The sequence below is a fragment of the Salvia splendens genome, chromosome 8, assembly GCF_004379255.2.
Source record: "Salvia splendens isolate huo1 chromosome 8, SspV2, whole genome shotgun sequence".
NCBI classification, from domain to species: Eukaryota; Viridiplantae; Streptophyta; class Magnoliopsida; order Lamiales; family Lamiaceae; genus Salvia; species Salvia splendens.
In genome coordinates this window covers 14,082,089-14,101,903 of record NC_056039.1, presented here as the reverse complement: position 1 = coordinate 14,101,903, position 19,815 = coordinate 14,082,089, and the positions used below count along the sequence as shown (strand labels likewise).

The following is a 19,815-nucleotide window of genomic DNA, read 5'->3' as shown; positions in this document are numbered from 1 at the left end:
TCAACTCGGAGACTTTGAAGTGCTGGTGAACGTGAACTCGGTCGTCGATCCACATAATTTACACATAATGTACATATTGTATAGTATAATGCGTAGTTTAGTTTCTGTAATGCATTATTTGTGATATGTAATGAACATTTATACTGACGTGTTTAATTTAAGTTGTGTCGTGTTTCGAAGTTTGGCGCACGTTTCTTGTTTTCCCTAAGGGTTTAACAAGCCTAGGGGCTAGGGTGTAGTATGTTCTAAGTCTAAAAAATATTGTCCAAATACACGAGCTGCAGCAATTCGTCTGGGGTTGCACATAATGTATATTTTGTATAGTATAATGCGTAGTTTAGATTCTATAATGCATTATTTGTGATAACTTTTATCCTGACCCGTTTAATTTAAGTTGTGCCGTCTGTCGTTGTTTGGCGAACGTTTCTTGTTTTCCCTAAGGGTTTGACAAGCCTAGGGGCTAGGGTGTAGTATGTTCTAAGTCTAAAAAACGTTGTCCAAATACACGAGCTGGAGTAATTCGTCTGGGGTTGCACATGCATAACGCGTAGGTATATTTTAAAACAGATATACATAATGTACATATTGTGTAGTGTAATGTTTAGTTTAGTTTCATTAATGCATTATTTGTGGTATGTAATGAACTTTTATCCGTACCCGTTTAATTTAGGTTGTGCCGTGTTTCGATGTTTTACGCACGTTTCTTGTTTTCCCTAAGGGTTTAACAAGCCTAGGGGCTAGGGTGTAGTATGTTCTAAGTCTAAAAAACGTTGTCCTAATACACGAGCTGCAGTAATTCATCTCGGGTTGCACATGCATAGCGCATAGGTATTTTTTAAAACAGACATACATAATGTACATTTTAGTATAGTATAATGCGTAGTTTAGTTTCTGTAATGCATTATTTGTAATATGGAATGAATATTTATCCTGACCCGTTTAATTTAAGTTGTGCCATGTTTCGAAGTTTGGCGCACGTTTCTTATTTTCCCTAAGGGTTTAACAAGCCTAGGGGCTAGGGTCTAGTATGTACAACAGCAACCACGTGATGCATAAAAAGAGGTAAATAATGCATTCAAATAGCCAAATAATGTACAGAACCACTCAATTAATGAACATACAAATATTTCATTCATTCTTAGACTCATGTACAACAGCAATCTAATGATGCATAAAACATGATAAATAATGCATAGAAATAGCTAAATAATGTACAAATATTGCATTCACTCTTAGACTCATGTACAAGTTCCGTGACGGCTTCTTTCTGCCGTGGAGTTAAACTCTTTATACAATTCAGAAACTCGGTAGGGGTTCGTCGACAATACAGATGGTCGACGTTCCTACCCCTTGGTTTCCTATCCTCCGTCTCTTCCGGAGCTGTACTAGTCTCGGCCTCTAATAATCGCTCTCGGAATTTCTGGGCAATTCCTACTGGCAGTATATCATCGACCGCCTCGTCGATGTCCAATCTTTGCTGCTTTGATGTTGTACAACGTACAGAATAATAACATACAATTAGTTACATAATGTACAAACTGAATAAAATAATGTGGACAGTTATACTGCATTCACTTATACACTCTTGTACAGAAGCATCAAAATAATGCCTGAAAACTGATACATAATGCATTTGAATAATCAAATAATGTTCTGAATAAATCAACAAATGCACCATGAATATTGCAATCACCCATTGTCCCATGTCCAACAACAGTCACATAAAGCATAAACCATGATAAATAATGCACTAAAATAACTAAATAATGTACAGATCCGGTCAAGTAATAAACATACAAATATTTCATTCACTCTTTGACCCATGTAAACCAGCAGTCACATGATGCATAAAACAAGATAAATAATGCATTCAAATAGCCAAATAATGAACAGAATCACTCAAGTAATGAACATATAAAAATATTCCATTCACTCTTAGACTCATGCACTACAGCAGTCAAATGATGCATAAAACATGATAAATAATGCATAGAAATAGCTACATAATGTACAGATTCAGGCTAGTTATGAACATAAAAATATTCCATTCACTCTTTAACTCATGTACAACAGTAGACACTTGATGCATGACACAGGTATATAATGCATAGAAATAGTTAAATAATGCACAACATCAACCTAATAATGCATAACAGTAACCCAGTAATGTACATTTAGAAAATAAACATTCATCCTTCACTCATACTACAATAATGTACCACACCAACCAAATAATGCAACAATACAACAGAAATAATGGACTCAGATTGCAAGAACAATACCTCAATCATCAAACAGTAGTCACTTGATGTTATATACAGATACTTTCAATTAATGAACATAAAACTTGAATTCACTATTTTACCAATGTGCAACAACAGTCACTTGATGTTTCTACCAGTGAACATAATGCATTCATATAGGCAAATAATGCAGAGATTATATCAGGTAATGAACAAACAAATATTTCATGTACTCTTTGACAATATAAAACAGCAGTGACATGATGCATAATACAGGATATGTAATGCATAAAAATAGTGACATAATGTGCAGATTCATTCAAGTAATGAACATAAAACTATTGCATTTACTGTTTTTCCAATGTCCAACGGCAGTTGCTTGAAGGTTGTACCAGTGAGTATAATGCATTCATATAGGCATATAATGCAGAGAAATGTCAGAACAAACAATAAAACCCAGTCAGATACCACAATCCATGCATTTATACCTAAAACAATAAAAACCCGGCTGAATTTCATGAGCCGCGACAATTATCGATGTTCCAATTTATAGTTTTCGTGCCTACAAAATCATTAAAGCGAAGTCACGTACATTGTCCCCGGTTGCGGTTCGGTGTTAGCAACGGTGGAGGGTGGGTGTCATAATTTTGGACGATTGCTATCGATTATTTCGCTGACTACCGAACGGCGAACGGGATCTAGGGTTTAGAGAGTGAAGAGAGTGGAGAGTGATTTTACAGCGTTTAATGAGAGAGAATGAAGAGACGGAAGTTTCAAATCCCAATAATTTCGGCCATTCCAAATTCTGGCGGTTCAATTTTTGCCGGATTACAATTTTACCCTTATAATGCATACACACAGGTTCAATAATGCAACACGGATAGAAATTGGTAGCATCAATCTGGACCGTTGCTGCATAAGATCTAACGCCTAATAATAAGAAGAACAAAGGATGTTAATGTTGAATAGGAGAATAATGCTCCCCTATATATATATATATATATATATATATATATATATATAGTAGTGATATGGGGCAACTATCCCTTAAATGTATAACTAGAGAACAAATCTCAGCCACAAGATTAAAAAATCAAGGGCTAAGATTCAACATAGGATTTCAAAATTAATCCAGATTTTACTTCACTATAAGAAAGAATTAGTTCACTACAACATTGTGGGGGTATAATAAATATTTAACAATTGAGTTAAGGTTAAAATCAATTACTATATCATATTCATTTTCAGAATTCGTCTTAGCTTCTTCTTTTAATCTTCTTTACTCTCTGGAATTTAACCTTAACCCAACGTTGTTTCCTTAACCTCCATTCATCGTTTCCTCCGCCTCCAACTACCGTTCTTCCATCTCCAACCGCTGAAGTGAATATTATCTACCGATTTACTCATTTTCATTGATTAATCTTCTAGCTATTTTTCTCAATAGTGTTTCTTAGCTGTTTATATACGTTTAACTTCATCGTCTCACGATTGTTGCGATTGTGTTTTCTTCTAATCCAGATTGTAAAATTAAAATCTCTTATAAGTTTCTGACTTTTTTTTCTTTGAGCAATAGTTGGAGAATTGGAAAAAAGTATCAATACCTGTTTTTTTCTTATTGAAATATGAGGTTTGAAAATTCATTTAGTGTGATCTTGTGCAACATTTCGAAGAGCTTGACGCGGAGAAAGATCACTATATGCATAATATACTTCACTATATGCTCAATATACTTAACTATACGCGGAGCAATTACATCACTATATGCCCAATATACTACGCTGAAATTTAAAATAATACACTAAAAGAGGCATGCAGGATATACTTCACTTTATGAACAATATACATCACTATATGCTCAATATACTTCACTGAAATAAAAAAAAACAGTACACTATAAGATATGCATAATATACTTCACTATATGCACAATATACATCACTATATGCTCAATATACTTCACTAAAATGGAAAAACAATACACTATAAGGCATGCAAAACATACTTCACTATATACACAACATACATCACTATATGCTCAATATACTTCATTGAAATGAAAAAACAGTACCTACAAGGCATGCGGATATACTTCACTATATGCACAATATACATCACTATATGCTCAATATATTTCACTGAAATGAAAAAATAGTACACTACAAGGCATGCAGAGTATACTTCACTATATGCACAACATACATCACTATATGCACAATATACTTCATTGAAATGAAAAAACAGTACCTACAAGGCATGCGGATATACTTCACTATATGCTCAATATATTTCACTGAAATGAAAAAATAGTACACTACAAGGCATGCAGAGTATACTTCACTATATGCACAATATACAACACTATATGCTCAATATACTTCACAAAAATGAAAAAACAATACACTATAAGACATGCAGAACATACTTTACTATATGCACAACATACATCACTATATGCTCAATATACTTCACTGAAATGAAAAAACAGTACCTACAAGGCATGCAGATATACTTCACTATATGCACAATATACATCACTATATGCTCAATATATTTCACTGAAATGAAAAAACAGTACACTACAAGGCATGCAGAATATACTTCACTATATGCACAATATACATCACTATATGCTCAATATACTTCACAAAAATGGAAAAACAATACACTATAAGACATGCAGAACATACGTCACTATATGCTCGATATACTTCACTGAATAGACAATATACTTCACTGAAATTAAAAAACAGTACACTATATGACACGTATAATATACTTCACTATATGCTCAATATAGTTCATTATATCCTCAATATACTTCACTATAACTCTAATTTGATTCACATGTAAAGGTAAAGTACTTCCACTCTAATCAGTTGATGAAGAAGGCAGAGCAACTTCCACCGTCGAAATTCATAGAGAAATTGAAATTGTAGTAGAAGGTGTATATTGTGTTTATAGTGAATTGTATTCCCTATATAGTGAAGTATATTGTGTGTACAATATTGTATGGGTTTTATAGTGAAGTATACTACCTTTATAGTGTAGTATATTGTGATTACATGTTTAAGCATTCAAAACATATTTGATTATATACTAACATCAACATATGCTTCATATGCATTTTTTACGAGTGAGCCAATTTTGTCTTACACTGTACAATCTTCAATCATCTCATAAATTCATGAGATAGAAAAATCAACTTTTGCGATGAAATATTGAATTAACATATCATGAAATCGACTATTAGCGATGGAAAAATCAGCTTTTGCGATGAAAATTGATATAGCAGATCGTGAAATTAACAATTGACGATGGAGAAATCAGCTCTTGCAATGAAAAGTGATATAGCGGTTCGTGAAATCGACAATTAAGATGAGGAAATCAGATCTTGAGACGAAGATTTTTGCAAGATGAGATTGTTGAACATGAGCGTGAGCGATGGAGATTGTAGCAAATATGCATAAGTCTTGTTGCGGTGATGGACTCCGTCGAGGAAGAAGAGGATTATTCTCTTGTTGTTGCGCAAGACGTTGGTGATGGCGTAGATGGAGATAAAGTTGTATGAGGTGGAAGAGGAGCAGGAGAAGGTGAGGGCGCGAGCATGGAGGTTTATCGGTGGCGAAGCGGAGGAGGTCCTCGCCGAAATGTAAGTGTTTTGATTTTGTGTGAGCAAATCTGGATGAAGCGTGAATCTCCCATAGAATATGGTTTCCAAAAATGCCCTTGTTAATTACTTTTTATTTAAAACATGTAAAAATAGCTAAGCCATATGATTAATTTGGAGTATTAAGATGTGTGGCTGAGATTTGTTCTCTAGTTATACACTTAAAATTAGTTAAACATTGATCACTCCTCAATATATATATGGAAGAGTGATCAAGGTCTAACTAATTTTAAGTGCATAACAAGAGAATAAATCACAACCATACAATATGTCAATCCAAAGGCTAAAAATAAAGGCAACAAATCTTTCATATTTAATTAACAAAAACAGAATAAGGGCATTATTGAAAACCAAATTTTATAGTAGAAGCATTCAATCTCATCCAGAATTGCTCACACAAAATCAAACTCGGCGACACCGTCCTCCGCTCCGCCACCGCTCGCAGCACCGGCAGACCTCCATGCTCGTGCCCTCGCCTCCTCTTCCTCCTCTTCCGCCTCCTGCAACTTCATATCCGTCCCATCCATCACCACCAGCCACTAAGAGGTCTCCGACGTCATCGATGTGGAGCAGCGTCGCAACAATAGTAGAATCGCTCTCTTCCTAGACAAATTCCATCGCGTCAACAAGACGTAGCAAGACTCATGCTGATTTGCTGCAATCTTCATCGTTTATGCTCAGGCTCAGCAATCTCCATTGTTAATTGCAAAATCTTCATTTCAAGAGTTGATTTCTCCTTCTCACTTACGGATTCCGCGATCTACTATATCTGTATATCATCTCAAAAGATGATTTCTCCATCATCAATTGTCGATTTCAAGATCTGCTAATTATTTCATCACAAGAGTTGAATTTACCATCTCATGAATTGAATTATGAGATGATCGAAGATGGTGCACTTTAAGATAAAATTAGTTCACTTTACTTCACTAAAATATCAAACATCATATTTAATTCACTATAAACAGCATTTCACTAAATATTATATGCATCACTAGATGCTCAATATACTTCACAGAAATGAAAAAATACTACACTATAAGACATGCAGAATTTATTCACTATATGCACAACATACATCACTATATACTCAATATACATTATAAGGCATGTATAATATGCATCACTATATGCTAAATATACTTCACTGAAATGAAAAAACTATACACTATAAAAATATTCTTCACTGAAATATCAAATATCATATTTACTTCACTATAAACGACATTTACTTCACTATATACACAATATACATCACTATATGCTCATTATACTTCACTGAAATAAAAATCAGTGCACTAAAGTGATGTACATTGTTCATAAATTGAAGTATATTCTCCATGTCTTATAGTGTACTGTTTTTTCATTTCAGTGAAGTATATTGAGCATATAGTGATGTATAATATACATATATAGAAGTATATTGTGCATATAGTGATGTATATTGTGCATATAGTGAAGTATGTTCTGCATGCCTTATAGTGTACTATTTTTCCATTTTAGTGATGTATATTGAGCATATAGTGATGTATAATGTGGATATAGTGATATATATTGTGCATATAGTGAAGTATGTTCTGCATGCCTTATAGTGTACTGGTTTTCCATTTTAGTGAAGTATATTGAGCATATAGTGAAGTATATTGTGCATATAGTGAAGTATATTCTACATGTCTTATAGTGTACAGTTTTTTTTTATTTCAGTGAAGTATATTGAGCATATAGTGATGTATATTGTTCATAAAGTGAAGTATGTTCTGCATGCCTTATAGTGTACTGTTTTTCCATTTTAGTGAAGTATATTGATCATAGAGTGATATATATTGTGCATATAGTGAAGTATATTCTGCATGTCTTATAGTGTACTGTTTTTTTTATTTCAGTGATGTATATTGTTCATAAAGTGAAATATATTCTGCGTGCCTCTTTTAGTGTACTTTTTTAAAATTTTAGCGAAGTATATTATGCGTATAGTGATTTATATGCTCTGCGTCTAGTGAAGTATATTGAGCATGAAGTGATCTTTCTCCGCGTCAAGCTCTTTGAAACGTTGTCAACAAAAATACACTGCACAAGATCACACCAAATGAATTTTCAAACCTCACATTTCAATAAGAAAAAAACAAGCAGTGTTACTTTTTTCCGATTCTCCAACTATTGCTCAAAGAAACAAAAAATCAGAAACTTATAAGAGATTTAAATTTTACAAACTAGATTAGAAGAAAACGCAATCGCAGCGATCGTGAGGCGGTGAGGATTGGAGGACACAACGCCGGAAATTGACGGAGGAAAGCACGGTGATGAGCCCTAACTATGCGACGACGAGGAATGGAGGAAATGGCGGCTGGAATGGAGGAAACATGACGAAGAATGGAGGTCACGGTGGTGGAACCCTATGTATTCGACAAAGAGAAAATGAGGTTTAGAGAAGAGACAGACGGAAGTGGAATGTTCAAATTAGGGAAAGAGAAGACCCACCTCATTTTAGTTCAGCAAAATGACCAATATACCCCCGAGTGAACTAAATTATTCATATAGTGAATCAAAACCTGAATATAATACTAGAATTCTAAAAGTAATCTTAGCCCTTAATTTTTTGATCTTGTGGCTGAAATTTGTTCTCTAGTTGTATACTTAAGGTACCTGCCCCATATCACTACTATATATATATATATATATATATAGTAGTGATCTAGGGCAAGTGCTCATTAACTACATAACTAGATAACAAATCACAGCCACAAGATCAAGAAAATCAAGGGCTAGTATTAATACATGTAATTTTGGAATTTAAAGGAGAAATTAATTCCATCTATCACAAATTTATTTCACAATAACAAGGCGGGGTATAATGGTCATTGCACTGAAAAAATTAGGTTATGTAAATTTTTACTTCATTTGAAAGTTAACCTCGCCACCACACTGCAAATTCCCACTATTCAACCTTCTTTCTCTCTTCTGCAATTTGAGCGATCCAACCGTCTCCGTCTCCATCGCCGTCGCCTCTGCCACTGTTAATCCAAGATCATCCACAATTCTTGGCTGCCCAGGCGACGAAAATCCCACCTGCAAAAGTGTCAAAGAGGAACAATTTAATTCGAGTAAAACGGAAGATAAGTAAAGAGATGCGATCAAAAACTCACAGCAGAGCCAAAAACATATGAACCTGCGACGCCCACAACGGTGCTTAGTACAAGAATAGCGGTGGCGGAGTCTGAATCGGAATTGTTAGCACCGGCAGCGACCTCCGGGCTTATCTCTGGAAGCAGAGAGGTTGTGGTGCTTACCGAGTCCATTACACGTTGGTAGGGGAAATGAATTGATCAAAAATGAGGGAAATTATAGGTAGTGAATGGTTGTTGAGAAGGATAGTTGAAATATTTGTATATTACTCCCCTTCTTTCCTTTTTTTTCCTGTGTCACTATTCAACATATTATCTCTACTTGTGTACCTTTTAACCATTTTTGAGTTTTCTGTTCAACATGGTTATAGTGATGTGTTCCAGGGTTATAGTAATGTTTCTTTGATTTTTTGTTATAGTGATCTATTTTGTAAACGTCAGTGAAATAAAAACATGGTTATATTGATGTGTTCCAGGGTTAGAGTGATGTCTCTTTGATCTTTTGCTATAGTGATCTATTTTGTTAATATCAGTGAAGTAAAAACATGGTTATAGTGATGTTTCTGTGATATTTTGTTATAGTGATGTATTTTGTTAACATCAGTGAAGTAAAAACATAGTTATAGTGATGTGTTTCAGGGTTAGAGTGATGTTTCTGTGATATTTTACTATAGTGATGTATTTTGTTAACATCAGTAAAGTAAAAACATGGTTATAGTGATGTTCCACTATTTTTTGGGAAACATGTAGATATTCCACTATTTTTTCTCTCCTATTTTCTTTTTATATTTTAAAATATTTCAAAATGTATTTCTCTTGATTGCACAGTAACTACGAATTTTAGAATCAGTGAAAAACACAAATTTGATCAAAGTTTATAATTTTAGAAATGAATATCCATTATTCTATTTAGAGACGAATATCCATACAAATATATAAATAATAAATAACATATTAAAATCACTATAAGGCATGCAGAATGAAAAACAATTCACTATAAGCATACAGAAATATACATCACTGTAATGCACAATATACATCACTATATGCTCAATATAGTCCATGTCAAGGCATGCTCAATACACTTCACTGTAAGCATATTGTAGTTCACTAATTGCTCAATATACTTCCCTAAAATGAAAAACAATTCACTGTAATGCACAATATACATCACTGTAATGTACAATATACATCACTCTTAGCATGTTTTTACTTCACTGTGTTTAAAAATTAGATCACTCTAAGCAAGGATAACACATACATCACTCTAACTATAGAACACATCACTCTAATCATGTTTTTACTTCACTGTTTTTTAAAAAATAGATCACTCGAAGCAAGGATAACACATACATCACTCTAACCACGGAACATATCACTCTAAGCATGTTTTTACTCCACTGATTTTTAAAAAATAGATCACTCGAAGCAAGGATAACACATACATCACTCTAACCATGGAACACATCACTCTTAGCATGTTTTTATTTCACTGTTTTTTTAAAAAATAGATCACTCTAAGCAAGGATAACACATACATCACTCTAACCATGGAACACATCACTCTAAGCATGTTTTTACTTCACTGTTTTTTAAAAAATAGATCACTCGAAGCAAGGATAACACATACATCACTCTAACCACGGAACATATCACTCTAAGCATGTTTTTACTTCACTGATTTTTAAAAAATAGATCACTCGAAGCAAGGATAACACATACATCACTCTAACCATGAAACACTTCACTGTTATCATGTTTTTACTTCACTATTTTTAAAAAAAAATAGACCACTCCAAGCTAGGATAACACATACATCTCGTGCATATTCTAGAAAACCACATTATCAAAGCCATACTCAAAGTAATTTTATATCACTCTCGTGCATATTCTAGAAAACACTAAGCTTTGGTTGGAGTAATTTTGAAATTAGTTTATCCAGATAACGTAATTATCAAGTGTTAGCCGACCAGAAAAGTGGTAAATCTAGGATAGTAGTAAGTGATTTTGACTTTTCACTTCCAAATCCAGCAAGTAATTATATAAAATAAAAAAATTGAAAATAAATTACACACAAATTACGTTATAAATCTAGTATAACGTAATCCCACACACATCACCTTCTCCACAGCACCACTCTCCAATTCCCTTCACTTGTATCATCTAATCTCTCTCTCTCTCTAAATCACACACACTCTCACTACATTGAAAGCTATGGGGGCGATAAACAGCTGGATGTCGATGAGGATGATTCTCATATCAGCTGGAGTTTTATCCGCAGCTATGGTGCTGAAGCTGTCGATTCCGATCGCCGTGGAAAATGTTCCGGCGTTGTGGTCGGTCGTTATATCCTGGATGAAACCTCCGTATCTGTACATAATCATCAACGGAATCATCATCACCATCGTCGCGTCGTCGTGCTTCCACCAGAGCCACACTGAGCCTGCGGCGATTCGATCTGAGCGCTTGATTTCAGTCATAAAGCCTACTTTAGAGAGTTTTGTTCCGCTTCCGGCTCAGGCGAATTTCAAGACCGTCGTCGCGCCAGAACCTCAGGCAGAGGTTTTGGTGCCGGCGGTTGAAGACAGAGTTATCGATTTGAAACCTGTGGTGGTGAACGGTTTGAAGGTTGATTTCCCAAAATAGTGACTGAGATTTATTCTCTAGTTATACACTTAAAATTAGTTATACTTTAATCAGCTCCCTATATATATATATATATATATATATATATATATATATATATATATATATATATATATATATATATATATAGAGTAGTGATCTATGACAAACACCCCTTAACCAAATAACTAGAGAACAAATAATAGCCACAAGATCAAAACAATCAAGGGCTAATATTAATTTTTGAATTTATTGAGATTTTAGCTCTCTCAATCACAAATTTACTCCATAATAACAAGTCAGGGGTATTATTATCATTGCACATCGAATTAAATTCAAAATCTGTTAGGTGCGAAAATTGATTTGAAAACCGCGTCTCGTCATCTTTCACACAGCGTCTTCATCTCTCTTCTCCTCTCTGTTTAGCATCGTAAAATCGCCGATTAAACCGCATTCGCCGTCGCCGACTAAACCGCATTCATGTCGTCAACATCATCTACTTTGTCGAACAAATGGATACAACTCAAAAGGATTTTTCGAAAAGTAAATTTCCTGTTGATTAACAATCATTTCTAGGTTTTATTTTAGGTCTGATTTAGATTTGTATTTTTTGTAGCTTTTGAACGAGCGAAGAAAAATACAACTGGAAGTTCCGGTTCTATTCACTCAGGTTCGAACCGTGAGTCATTCCTTCTATTTATTGTGATTATGAAAACCGTAGTTTCTGTGTTTAGATTTATAGTTGTTTCACTGATGTTAACTGATTATGAAAATCGTATGGCCTTTGTATTATGTTTACTTGGTTAGATTTATAGTTGTTTTGCAAATAAGAGTGAAGTGAAATCATAATAAGAGTGATGTGGTTTGTGAACAAGAGTGAAGTGTTTTCTGAACAAGAGTGATGTGTTTTGTGAAAAAGAGTGAAGTGTTTTCTGAACAAGAGTGATGTGTTTTGTGAACAAGAGTGAAGTGTTTTCTGAACAAGAGTGATGTGTTTTCTGAACAAGAGTAAAGTAAAATCAGAATAAGAGTGATGTGTTTTCTGAACAAGAGTGAAGTAAAATCAGAATAAGAGTGATGTGTTTTGTGAACAAAAGTGAAGTGTTTTCTGAACAAGAGTGATGTGTCTTTGATTTTTTGCTATATTGATTTTTTTTTTCTCATATCCATGAAGCTGTTGCAGCCGAAATAAGGTCTAAGATGCATGAGGATAGAACGCAACAAATTGCTGCACCTACAACTGAAATAAGGACAAAAAATCAACAAGATGTCCTTCGAACAACAACTTCTCCCGAAATAAGGTCCAAAAAGAAACATGATATGCAGAAACCAGAGAGTGAGTAATTTAATTATTTATGTATTGGGCATAGTCATTAATGTATAATTTTGAGCTATATTAAGTGTGTATTCATGAATTTGATCACTTTTCTTGTATGTCTTCCAGCCTCAAAGCGTGGGAGGTCACAATGCATCGACGAACCAGAAATGCCTGGCAGAAAGAAACTGGCTAAAGCAAAGAGTGTTAAATCTATTACATGTAAAATCAGACGACCTAAATTGGTCGTAAAGATAGGGGTGAAAGTTCTGGTTGATGCCATTGAGAAAATGAACTCCAAATAGATAGTTGCTCTGGAAGAGATGGGTTTTGGACAGCTTGTGCATTTGAAGATACGATGTATTCCTGCTGACATGGAATTTTCACTACTTGAAAATTTTAATCATGACAACTGCTCCAGAATAAAACTTGTTGATGATCAACCATTACACATCACTGAGGAGGATGTGTATGCTACGCTGGGACGGCCAAGAGGAGAGTTGATGATTAAAAGAGAAAAGAACCATGAAATGAATGATGTGATGAAGACCATTGCCAAGGCTAAGAAGAACAAAGCAATAACCGCAGCTGATTTGCAAGAGCAGCTTGATAGTGATCTAGAAGGTGGTGAGTGGTTTAAGAAAATATTTCTTATTCTGTTGGACAATGTTCTGATCTCACTAACTGCCAACGGAAAATGTCTTGGCCGTATCTTTGACGATATTGGCAACATTTCAAATGTGAGGCAGTACAATTGGTGCAGCTACGTGTTGGATACGCTAATCACAGCACATGATAGCTGGAAACTCAAGAACAAATCCACCACATTCACTGGACCAATCACTTTCCTCTTTGTGAGTTTTCTATTTTAACCACTCCTTTATAGTGAAGTAAAAACATGCTTAGAGTGAAGTAAAATCATATTTAGAGTGATGTTTTACACGGTTAAGTAGTAAATGCATGGTTAGAGTGACGTGTTTTTTATACATGAGAGAAGTAAAATCAGAATAAGAGTGATGTGTTTTGTGAACAAGAGTGAAGTAAAATGTGAATAAGAGTGAAGTATTTTGTGAACAAGAGTGGAGTAAAATCAGAACAAGAGTGAAGTGTTTTGTGAACATGAGTGAAGTAAAATCAGAACAAGAGTGATGTGTTTTGTGAACAAGAGTGAAGTAAAATGAGAATAAGAGTGAAGTGTTTTGTGAACAAGAGTGAAGTAAAATCATAACAAGAATGATGTGTTTTATGAACAAGAGTGAAGTAAAATCAGAATAAGAGTGAAGTCCTTGTAATGCATTTTATTATTGATCTGTTTTTGCAGGCATGCTATGTAGATAGGGTTGTCTACAGAACAAGACTGATGGTTAGAAGATTCCCAACTGTCCGTAACTGGACAGAATCCATTCTTAAGGAGAGAGGACAGATGGAATTCAATAATAGAGGCACCATTGGAAGAGGAAGCATAGAAAGTATCATTGATCATGTCTCCATTGAATCTTTATATGCCAACAAGGATTCAATAACTATCACCACCTCTGTCCCTTCAACTGATGAAGCTCCTTTACCTGATGAAGTCCCCCCCTTCAACTGATGAAGACCCTCCTTCAAGTGATCAAGTTCCTTCGTCTGATGAAATTAAAAGTTCAATTGGGGAGGCTGTAGATGCTATTAGTAAAATGATGAGGTATATAAAGGATGCTCCAACAAATACCAATGACACCAATTGCTTCAAAGTTGCAGCTATAAATGCACTAAAGATGGTTGGTGTGGAGGTTGATCAAGGGGACCAAGCTGTGTCTAAGTCAATCGAAACATGACACAAGCTATGGAAGAGGATCAAGAAGATGATCCAGAATGGATTCAGCTTATGGAAAAAATGATGGAAGCCCATGATGAAAAATGCAAATTAGTGAATGAAGGCACATCAATTTTGCCTGATATTAACTTGGGAAAGAAACTAGTAAGTTGAAGATTTGGAACAGAAACCATGGATATTTTAAATAATATGATTGTGGTCTGTTGTATTTTAACACTTGACATTTGATTCAGAGTGAACTAAAAACAATTTGTATTATGTTCTGTACTAATGCATAATGTTTATTTACTTTTTTGAGTTTTTATTCTTATGTTATATCACATTTCACTATTTGCAGGAGACAAATGAATTTTATGAAGATGTCGCTAAAGCAACATCACAAAACACACAGATGAAGGTATAAAAAAGTGCTTCGAGTGATGTGTTCCATTGTTAAGTGAGGTTTTTGTGTTGCATGTGTATAGTGATGTGTTTTGTTAACAAGAGTGAAGTGAAATCAGAATAAGAGTGATGTGTTTTGTGAACAAGAGTGAAGTGTTTTCTGAACAAGAGTGATGTGTTTGTTACAAGAGTGAACTGAAATCAGAATAAAAGTGATGTGTTTTGTGAACAAGAGTGAAGTGTTTTCTGAACAAGAGTGATGTATTTTGTGAACAAGAGTGAAGTGAAATCAAAATAAGAGTGATGCGTTTTGTGAACAAGAGTGAAGTAAAATCGAAGTAAGAATGATATGTGTTATGAACAAGAGTGAAGTGTTTTCTGAACAAGAGTGATGTGTTTTGTGAACAAGAGTGGAGCGAAATCTGAATAAGAGTGATGTGTTTTGTAAACAACAGTGAAGTAAAAATCGTGTTAATAGTGGTGTGTTTTCATTTCTTATTATGAAAATAGGAAGACATTGTGGATGCCCAAATTGCATCTGCAATAGAAGCATGCATGGAGATATATGCTGATGATGATTGTGTTCAATCAGAGTTGAATGTATCTGGCAAAAATCCTTCAACCGAAATAGTAGTTTACAATCCAGACATGGTAAGTGTTAAACAATGATATATCGCATTCATTCACCAACACTTTTAACAAACATCAAGTGAACTATATGTCTTATATAGTGAAGTTTTCATATCATTCTTGCCCTGACAGACAACTGCTAGGATTGAACAAATGGAGATACGTTCAAAAGCTGAGAAGAGAATATCAGCTGTATTGAAATCTCCATTCCATGAAAGGGTGGTTCAGGCCAAAACCAAGTTTACCTTGAAGGAGTCACAAATCTTTTTGTGGATTATGACAACATATAAATCAAATGAGTAAGATTTATATTATAGTTCTGATTTAGAAGAAAAATATACAAAAGATGTGCTAACACACACACATATTTGAACAGGGACGCCATAGTGTATGATGATAATGTCATAATGGTAACAAAAAGAGAATTATGTTCACTATTGCCACATACGCTAATAGAAGTGGGTGTGATCAGTGCATGGGCTTCTTATTTAAATAATATGGAAGAATACAGGGCTCTATCTTCATCAAGGCGCCTCTTTTTCACAACATACCCATCCGTAAGAATAATATAAATTTTGAAAAATTAATTGCATGGTATATGTTCATTATAAAGCATGTTTACTTCACTACTAATCATATTCATTTCACTATATGATATTTAAACTTCATAAGTATATATGCACTATATTCTGATTTCACTTCACTCTTGTTCAGAAAACACATCACTCTTGTTCAGAAAACACTTCACTCTTGTTCACAGAACACATCACTCTTACTTTGATTTCGCTTCATTCTTATTCACAAAACACATCACTCTTACTTCGATTTTACTTCACTCTTGTTTCAAAACACTTCACTCTTATTCTTATTTCACTTCACTATTGTACATAATACACAGTTTATTAGTTCTATAAAACAGGTCACAAAGTGAATTATTTCCATCCAGATTTGACTTGTCTCATCTTTCAGCTGTATACAGTTGTTCACCGGCTTGATGGGGTCGACCTCATGACTCTAATTGATAGATTCTGTGACAATTTACAAACTGAGGTTGAACAAATTCCGTATTTCAAATGGGGCGATGTAGATTTGGTAAATACTTAACACAATTGATTCTTTGTTATATTCACTAATTGTTTTTATTCTGAAATTATTATTATTATATATGTAGGTGTTCTTTCTAATATGTGCTGCAGAACATTACTATACCATATGCTTCAGATTTAGTACTAAAAGTATAGTGGTGATTGACAATTCGAAGAATGCTGACGATGAGGATGTATTAATCAAATATGGTAGCATACCTGCAAATGTGGTAAGTATACATGATATATAGTGAAGTATTTTTGTGATTACAGTGAAGTATAGTACTCTTTATAGTGAACTACATCTGATATTTATAATGATATATTGCAGAGATTGTATTTTTGTCATTATTTGATAAAAATGAGGTATCAAAACCAAAGCAAATCAATAAAGGATGTGAGCATAGTAAGGCTCAAACTGCCTTGGAGAACAACATCAAATGTAGAAGATTGTGGAGTTTTTTTTATGTGACATTTGGAATGTTATTATGGTGAGCGTGAACAAGATTGGAAGTATGGATTAACTGCAAGAAGCAAGGGAATACTCCAAAGACTAAGAGCAAAGTATTACAGCGCATTATTATTGTTGGAAAAAAATAATGAGGCATTGAATATCTTGTCACTAGCATCAAAGCATTATGAAGAATATGGGAAATAAAATAAAATAGATGTGGAAAAAATAATTGTAAACTTCAATCGTTCATGAACTATTGTAGAAAACTTCATTTAAATTCAATAGCAAGTACTTATTGTACATTAATATCTTGTTGACTATTTAATTCACTGTTGTGTTGTATCTATTTACTTCACTGAATAAGGAACTAGTGTTTTGTGAACAAGAGTGAAGTAAAATCCGAATAAGAGTGATGTATTTTGTGAACAAGAGTGAAGTGAAATCAGAATAAGAGTGATGTATTTTGTGAACAAGAGTGAAGTGAAATCAGAATAAGAGTGATGCGTTTTGTGAACAAGAGTGAAGTGAAATGAGAATAAGAGTGATGTGTTTTGTGAACGAGAGTGAAGTAAATCGAAGTAAGAGTGATGTGTTTTGTTAACAAGAGTGAAGTAAAATTACAGTAAGAATGATGTTTTGTAAACAAGAGTGAAGTAAAATCATAACAAGAGTGAAGTGTCTTCTGAACAAGAGTGAAGTAAAATCAAAACAAGAGTGATGTATTTTCTGAACAAGAGTGATGTAAAATTAGAATAAGAGTGAAGTGTTTTCTGAACAAGAGTGATGTGTTTTCTGAACAAGAGTGATGTAAAATCAGAATAAGAGTGAAGTGTTTTCTGAACAAGAGTGATGTAAAATCAGAATAAGAGTGAAGTGTTTTGTAAACAAGAGTGAAGTAAAATCAGAATAAGAGTGATGTGTTTTTTGAATAAGAGTGAAGTTATATCAGAATAAGAGTGAAGTAAAATCAGAATAAGAGTGATGTGTTTTGTGAACAAGAGTGATGTAAAATCGAAGTAAGAGTGATTTGTTTTGTGAATGTATATGTTGTGATGAACTTACTGACACTTGAGCTTAACACAAAAACCAAGTTTGCATTGAGATAAAATTCACTCAAAAGTGTAATAAAATGAATCATTAGTGTTCTAAAAATGCTACAAAGTGAACTATTACTATTCAAATCCTCATTGCCTCTGATTTGCCTTCTCATTAACTTTTTTGCAGTTCCTAGAATCATGGTGTCCAATCTCATGACAGTTTCCACACTTTCGGCCTGGTTTCATTGCTAACTTTATTGCTGACTCCCTCTTCGATTTCTTCCTACTTCCACTTCCCTTTGTACTAACAACCTCAGGAGGATGAACTTCAATATTGTTCGAAACATGTGAGCCATAGAAGTTCTCAATCATTGCTCTATTCTGTGTGGAAGACAGAACAACATCTTCTCCAAGAAGCTGCTTCTTACCTTCTTCAATAATTGCAGCGAATGCATTGATTTGATCAATGTTCCCTTCAATGGTTTGTGTTGTTTCAATGAATAATGCATACAAGTTTTTAAATGCAATCTTCTTCTTGTCCACAACAAGGTGTATTTCTTGATCATCACAAAAACCTCCATGTATTGGCTTCACAAACTGTGACTTCAACCATCTTCCTCCACGCAACTTCTCGGGTATCAACTTAACAAAATTATGTTTCAACACATAAAATATCTGGCTGCACAATAGACCAAGTCTTTCAATTTTTTTGCATCCACACAAATAGGTGTCATCACCAATGGAGTAAGTCACTGTCCATGAGTTTGAATCCTTGTCCTTTATGTCATATACTTCAATATCTATATTGGTAGACACTCCTACAGTTGCACAAGACAAAGAGAAACATGCAAATACTATCTCTTCTTGAATTTCATTATAAGCACTACCACTATATATCGTCGATGCATGTTTCTCGATTTCCAATCCTGTTCGCAAAATAGGCACTTTTGTTGAATCATAGTATTCAAGCTTTGCACTATTACTTCTTTGAGTCTCCAGAGCATGATTATAGTTCATATAAAATTGCATAAGGTTAGCCCGAGACTTTGAGTACCTTTTGAAGAAGCTATTCTGTGATTCAGATATAGAAGTTGTCTTTATCAACGAACTCATCGGAAAATCATGGAAAAAGGCTTGAACCAAAAATTTTCTGGATGCAAACATTGATGAAAACCAGACATTATTGGTCAGCCCATATCTTTCCATTATAACATGCCAAGTTTCCTCAAATGCATCAGGTTCTATCAACTCTGACCATACACATGCATTCAGTTCCTTCTTTAATTGTTCACTACCAAGCATGTTCTTTAGCAATTTGTCAGCAACTTTATTCATAACGTGTCACATACACCACCGGTGTCTTGTATTGACAACTTTATTCAACACATCACTCTTATTCTGATTTCACTTCACTCTTATTTGCAAAACAACTATAAATCT

At 34.2% G+C, this 19,815-nt stretch overlaps 2 protein-coding genes across 4 annotated transcripts; both read right to left on the bottom strand.

Annotated features, from left to right (window-relative positions):
• Positions 1-7,997: 7,997 nt before the first annotated feature.
• LOC121743947 (sugar transporter ERD6-like 5) lies at positions 7,998-9,315 on the bottom strand. 3 transcript variants are annotated; one of them, XM_042137356.1, is made up of 3 exons: positions 9,054-9,315; positions 8,821-8,976; positions 7,998-8,303 (listed from the first exon to the last, which is right to left on the bottom strand). In XM_042137356.1, exons 1-3 carry the CDS (start codon positions 9,204-9,206, stop codon positions 8,121-8,123), a joined length of 492 nt encoding a protein of 163 aa, XP_041993290.1. In that variant the 5' UTR covers positions 9,207-9,315; the 3' UTR covers positions 7,998-8,120. The 3 variants fall into 3 exon arrangements, 2 of the variants coding, with proteins under 2 accessions (XP_041993290.1, XP_041993291.1); XM_042137357.1 differs by having other exon boundaries at positions 8,855-8,976; XR_006038351.1 differs by having other exon boundaries at positions 7,998-8,976; positions 9,077-9,315.
• Positions 9,316-18,522: 9,207 nt separating this feature from the next.
• LOC121745799 (protein FAR1-RELATED SEQUENCE 5-like) lies at positions 18,523-19,710 on the bottom strand. Its single transcript, XM_042139750.1, has one exon. It carries the CDS (start codon positions 19,708-19,710, stop codon positions 18,523-18,525), a length of 1,188 nt encoding a protein of 395 aa, XP_041995684.1.
• Between the last annotated feature and the right edge of the window lie 105 nt (positions 19,711-19,815).

What these genes read in the sequence shown, in the direction of transcription:
- LOC121743947 (XM_042137356.1), bottom strand. Translation starts at nt 9,206, where the DNA reads ATGGACTCGGTAAGCACCACAACCTCTCTGCTTCCAGAGATAAGCCCG. An exon ending in CATATGTTTTTGGCTCTGCT is followed by an intron (nt 8,977 to 9,053) that starts GTGAGTTTTTGA and finishes ACACTTTTGCAG; the next exon opens with GTGGGATTTTCGTCGCCTGG. An exon ending in ATTTGCAGTGTGGTGGCGAG is followed by an intron (nt 8,304 to 8,820) that starts GTTAACTTTCAA and finishes TCGAATACATAG; the next exon opens with GGTTCCACCACCGTGACCTC.
- LOC121745799 (XM_042139750.1), bottom strand. Translation starts at nt 19,710, where the DNA reads ATGAATAAAGTTGCTGACAAATTGCTAAAGAACATGCTTGGTAGTGAA.